Source organism: Cryptomeria japonica, chromosome 3, assembly GCF_030272615.1.
Source record: "Cryptomeria japonica chromosome 3, Sugi_1.0, whole genome shotgun sequence".
NCBI classification, from domain to species: Eukaryota; Viridiplantae; Streptophyta; class Pinopsida; order Cupressales; family Cupressaceae; genus Cryptomeria; species Cryptomeria japonica.
In genome coordinates, this window is record NC_081407.1 from 83,891,472 (window position 1) to 83,897,833 (window position 6,362).

General features: G+C 35.7%; 1 protein-coding gene across 1 annotated transcript; it reads right to left on the bottom strand.

The window, feature by feature from the left end:
* Nucleotides 1-5,258: 5,258 nt before the first annotated feature.
* On the bottom strand, nucleotides 5,259-5,720 carry LOC131027935 (calmodulin-like protein 7). Its single transcript, XM_057958031.2, has one exon. It carries the CDS (start codon nucleotides 5,718-5,720, stop codon nucleotides 5,259-5,261), a length of 462 nt encoding a protein of 153 aa, XP_057814014.2.
* Between the last annotated feature and the right edge of the window lie 642 nt (nucleotides 5,721-6,362).

A 6,362-nucleotide genomic window follows, 5' to 3' on the forward strand; every position in this document is an offset into this window, starting at 1 on the left:
GGGGCAATGATTTCTCTCTCTCTTTCTCCAAGGATCCACCATTTCCCACATTGTGGAAGGTGTGAGTTTCATTACTTTATGTCATTCCTTGTGTGAGATTGTTGTTGATTTCTCAAGGGTCCTCTCTTATACAAGAGGTGTAAGTCATCTACTATAATATCTTTTACACTTGGTAATGTACATGTATAATAAATTTACCCATCCACATTGGGATTAAAGTGAGTCATCCTTCATCAAGAATCCCTTTCACCTAGAAATAGGAGAAAGGATTGAATTCTTGTTCTCTTATGTGCTTTGTTCTAGAAGATGTTATATTTTTTTAAGACAACTACTCTTGGAGGTAGATGTCTTTTGAACAAAGATCTCTTCTCCTCCAAGGATCTCCTTTACACTTATAGCACAATATATCTTTTCAACTATCTTGTCCTTTCTTGAAGAGTATTCCCTCTCTTGCTTGGATTTATGATATTGTTGCATGATGTATATCTGCTTGGTGTCAAAGGAAGCTATGCTTGTTCTACCTTCCTTAAGATATCAACATGGAACTATGTTTACATCTTAAGGAGGGGGACGGGGGGGGACGCACCCACACTACTCCTTTTGTATTATATTTCTCTTGTGTATTGTATCTCTTGTACAATGTGTCATTCTTGGAAGTAGCAAGAATCATCTTAGAGCGAGATGTCACCACTTTTCACTTATACAGTGGGTCATTCTCGGAACGAGAGGGCAGCCTCTTAAAGAGAGATGTCACCACTTTTACCTTGTACAGTGAGTCATTCTAGGAATGAGAGGGTAGCCTCTTAGAGCGAGATGTCTGCACTTTTTCCTTGTATAGTGGGTCATTCTTGGAACTAGAGGACAACCTCTTAGAGAAATATGTCGCCATTTTTCCCTTATGGAGTGTGTCATTCTTGGAACTAGAGGATAGACTCTTAGAGAAAAATGTCACCACTTTTCTCTTATACTATGAGATATTCTTGGAACTAGATGGGAGCCTCTTAGAGAGAGATGTCGTCACTTTTTTTACATTTGTACTATACATTTTATACAGGTCATAGCATACTCAGGAATAGACTCCTATGAGGTGCTTTGAACCTCACTTACACACATGTGCATGAGGTTGAGTGGAACTAACAGTGTTCTCACCCTCCTCCCTTACATGGATCACTTAGACAAAATCCAGGGGCTAGTTTTCCATGTACTTTTTTTTCTCCATGGATCACTTAATTCTAGGGGCAAGATGTCCATGGTTCCTTTCATTTGCCTTTCTTCTCATAGATCACCAAAGTGTGCGTTCATGTTCTCTCTCTCTTTCCTCTCATGAACTCATAGGTTTACTATTGGTGGTTCTTGGCTCCCTCCACTGGTCGAGAGCCAGACTCCTTAACAAGGGGTTTTTATTTTGGAGTTACCAAGGGACAATCCCTGATCTTGTGATCTGTCCATTGGCATCAATAACAAGTGTTGGATAGGTTCAGATAGAGCACCTTCTGGGTGAAGGTGGTACCGCCCACTTGAATATCAATAGTTTCATTCAGGTCACGAGAAAGGTCGACCTCAACACATACCCTCTTTTGAGGGCGAGCATTAGAAAAATGGTCAGGCTCGAGGCAAACAACTTTGCCAACAGACTGAGCAATAGTTTGCATGAAGGGCGAACAAGGCAAAGGAAGACCAGGGAACTCAACCTAGACTGGAACTCGCAATTTTTTGTCATCTGAAACATAAAAACTGCGAGACCAACACTAGAAGACCAGAAGGGATGATCGAACAGTCCACGGACCATAAGAGAGGATAGCCTCAACATGGGAAGGGTTTGAAAAGCGAAACAAAAAAATCTTTTCATCAGACTTTGGACACCATCAAGCCTTATTCCATGAGGAGACCAAGCTTTGGTGACCCAGTCTCGAAGCATGATTTCAAGAGGGATCCTATCCACAAAATATCCTATCAAAGTACATTTTTCAAGCCAGTCACATGCATTGTCAAAGTCCTGAACAGGAAGTACAACATCAGGCGAGGACATACCTCGTGAAACACTTTCGGGACAAACTTGCGAGGGTGTTTTCTTGGTGGTACCATGAGGTTCCGTTGCAAATTATCTTGGCTTTTCTCAAAGCCCTAGGCTATGTTCAAAGCCCTAGGCTTTAGTCCCATACAATATAATACTTCCCAATATATCAAACAAACATTTTAAATTCAAATATTAACTTAAAAAATATTTCTAACTTAAATCCTCAAATTAATATTTGATCTCTAATTTTAAAAGTATATTAAATTTTATTAGTTCTCTTAATAATAATTAATGAGGTATAATATATTGACAACAAATTTAAATAGCTCAATTTTATTACCTTTACAATATGTAATAATAAATAATAATATAAATTTTAAATTTCAATATTTTGGAGACAATATAATCAATGATATGCATATGTAACATATGGAATAGGCATTATAAGGCAATTAAGATTGTAATCCTTGGAGTTGAGTTTTCCAAAATTATTAAGGAGGTGTTTTATAAGTTAATGTAAGGGTTTCATAGAAAAATAAATTATTTGTAAATATGAAATTTCATTAATTAAATAAAAAACATTCAACCTTTTCCAATATCAACTGAAATTTTGCAATTGTAAATATTAGATGACTATTGAAAAAATCAAATTCAAAATATATATTTTTAATTCCATAGAATTCACTTTAGGGTAAAAATAAAAAAATACAATAAATAAATAAAGATGTCCATGGTTCCTTTCGTTTGCCTTTCTTCTCATAGATCACCAAAGTGTGTGTTCATGTTCTCTCTCTCTTTCCTCTCATGAACTCATAGGTTTACTATTTATGGTTCATGGATGATGTCATATTTGCTCTTTTATGTGATTATTGGTTTTAATGTGATGCAATTTGTCTTTGTGTTTCAATTAGTTGTTTGATATATTTGTATCAGGGTCTCTTCGGCTAGTTGATGTGTGGTCTTGTGTTTTTTTTTTGTCATGTGTCTTTTGTGCTTTGTCTTGTTTTGCTTTTCTTGTTCTTTCTATTTTGTGTGCTCTTGCATATGTTTGAGCGAGTTAAGATCCTACGATTGGGGGCTTTATTCCTCAAGATTAGTGATGTCTTATACTTCTCGTAGTATTGGTCCACATCTCTCATCTTCGTCTCTCTCTTTCTTCTACTTTATCGGTAGTATTGGCATAAGCCATACTCCCGCTAAAGTGGGGGCTAAATGTAGCATCATAAAATTGTGACCCTTTCAATTTTGACCACATGTTAGGCCCTCACCAATGTGAGTACATCTCTCTAATCGATTGAGACTAGTCTCTGCCCCTTCATTGTGAATTTCTCCTATCTCAGCTGTGATGACACCTCAAGACCCTGTCCAGGCCCCAAGATAGGGCAGGACAGGGGCATGGCTCTCATGTCCCCCTTGGATAGGGGCGTGGCACCCATGTCCTCCCTCTTAGGGTGGCCCTAAGATGGGTCTATCTAGCTCTTGAACATAATTTACTCTTTGGAGACTTACAATCTCCTTTGTTGGTTTTCGGTGGGATGAAAATTTATCCTCTTAGGCATGTATAAAAGGAGGCATAGTTCCCTCATTTGAGATACAAGCATACAAAATAATAAGAAAAAGTTCAAGCACAAGGTCTTCATTATTGTTATCAAGCATTCAAGTCTTCAAGCATCCATCAAGTTCTCTTCTTCATGTGTCTTCTTCATTCATCCATTGGAGAAACATTACAACATTCATTTGCAAGCATGTGTGTGTGTTAGGTTTTTATCATGTTACATGTCATTTCATGCAACATTTATGATTACATTCAAGAAGCAAAGCAACCACCATCAACAAGTTGCAGATCTACAAGGTATACATCTCCATCATTTACATTTATGCGTTTGCAATTATGTTTTTTCAAGGTTGATTCCACAACCAAGGTTCAACTAAGGTAAACCATTATCAACAACCCTTTTCCCCTTCTTTTCTGTGTGTAGGTTGCAGGTGCCCAGCTGTAATTACAGTTTTGGACTTCATTTGTAGAGACAAAAAAACCATTTTCGGTGCGCAAATTTTTCGAAGGACCGAGTATACTTTCAACTTGGTCTTGGGAACTTTTCTCCAAACTTATAACGCAGATCCATATCAATCTAAATATATCAGATCCAAATTTATAGCGCGATCCCGAACCAGTAGTTCCTTATTTCATCCATTTTGTCTCCCTTTTCTACATAGTCAACAAGTCAACATATCTATTTACAAAGAGGGAAAATTACATTCTAACCCTTACAATTGACTTGGTATTCACATCCTTATTTCCCTTGGATTTGGATCTAGTGGATTCAACCCCTCTTTTGAATGTAAAGTATCTCCGAAGTGAAAATCATCATAGTGGTTTCCTTTCTCTCTCCTAGGTGGGGAACCACTAGGGTCCAATTTTCCACTTTACATCCCCATATGCACATGATGGACTTTAGGAGTTCTTCATGCAACACTCCCTTTATTTCATGTATAATTAAGAGGTTGCTCATCTTGTATATGCACTCTAGTCTCTTCTTAATGACCTCCCACAAAAAAGCCATCTATCTTCATTCGCATGTGAGTCTCAATGGTGTGTCCTTACTTAGTCAATACTATTTTTAGAATGATCTTACACCCACTTTTCGGGCCTAGAAATAATCTCATTTTATCTAATGATCATTTCTTCGCACACTTTTATCTCAACAAAAGTAATGTTTCTATCCTTTCATCATAAAATATCAATCTTGCCTCTCTTCAGAGTATATGTAATATAAAATGATATCATTATTGTCCTACAAGCTATCAAATGGACATACCAATCACTAAATCATAGAAAAACTTTCTATCTTTTCCAATATTAATTGAAATTTTGTAATTCTAAATGTAATATTTCTAGTTTTTATTTCTATTTTTTTTTTTAACTTTTATACTTTATAATTCTATAGAATTCTCTATAATTTCATAAAAAAATACAATAAATAAATCCCTATAAGATAAAAAAAGAAACAAAAGAATTTAAAGCCCTTCAATATAATACTTCCAAATTGTATTAAAATAATCTACAAATTATAATTTTAAATTTAATTAAAATAAAATCGACCAAAAGTCATTTACATTTAGATGTGTACACCTAAATTGGTTAAGTTCTTTCCTGGTAAACAAGAAGTCGGAAAGTCGAATTCAGGAATTGAGAACAATTAAATATTATATAAGAAATATTAATACATCGATCCGTTCGTCATGAAGAGAGTTTCGATGCCATCATATTCTTGAATTCCATGAAATCCAACACTCCATTACAATCTGAATCAAATCTGCAAATCATATTCTCGCAATGTTGGCCCTGTGCGATCAATCCCAGAGAGGACAGGACTTGTTGCAGCTCAGTGGAAGAGATATATCCATCTTCATTCCGATCAAAAACTTTGAAAGCTTCCATCAAATCCTTTGACTCATCTTCTAATTCCGCGTCTTCGTTACTGAAGATTGACTGATATAAATGCACAAATTCTTCAAATCCTACGCAGTTAAATTTGTCTTCATGATTGCTCAGAGAACTGAACATACATGTGATATCTTGTTCTGAAATTGGTATTCCAAGTCTGTTTACGAAACAACTGATTTCACCCACACTCACAACTCCATCCGCATTGCCATCTATAATTTCATAAATTCTTCTGATCTCATCAAGGTTCGCCATTGATTTATAAAGGGCAAAAGACAGAAACCTAAGAAAGCAAAGAAATAATTGTGTTTGGAATAATGTCCCTTGCTATATGACTGTATTTATAGCATGATAGGAAGATCCTTGTTTGGATTTAGGAGGAAAGGGGTGAACAGTGAAGAAGAAGTTGTCTGTTCGCACGTAAATTATAAAAAAATACGACCACCGACTGATTCCGTCAACCTTCGCAATTTTGGACTATCCATCGCAAAAATCGGTTTGACCCGATATTTGTTGAAAGGCGGTTCCTGATTCCACTAACCAGCGAAGAATTGGCCTTGTGGCGGGCAAGTCATGAGAAAGTTCTTTTCATGGGTTTGGTCATCGTGGAGCAATCATTTAGGTGAATCAAATGAGAATTATTAGAGCAAATAAACTAAATTTAAGAGTTATATTGATCATTAAAATTTTTGAACTTCTCATGTAAAATTATATAAATTAAATGTAGGTAATAAGAGCTGAACTTGATGATATTTTTGTTCATGTTAAAAATATATGTTTTCAGATTTTGTAATTTATTATTGATCTATAATTTTATTGAGATAATATTAGTGTAGGACACTGATAAACTGTCTCTAAAAAGGGGTTATAAAATTCCTGTTATTGATTTTTCTAAAA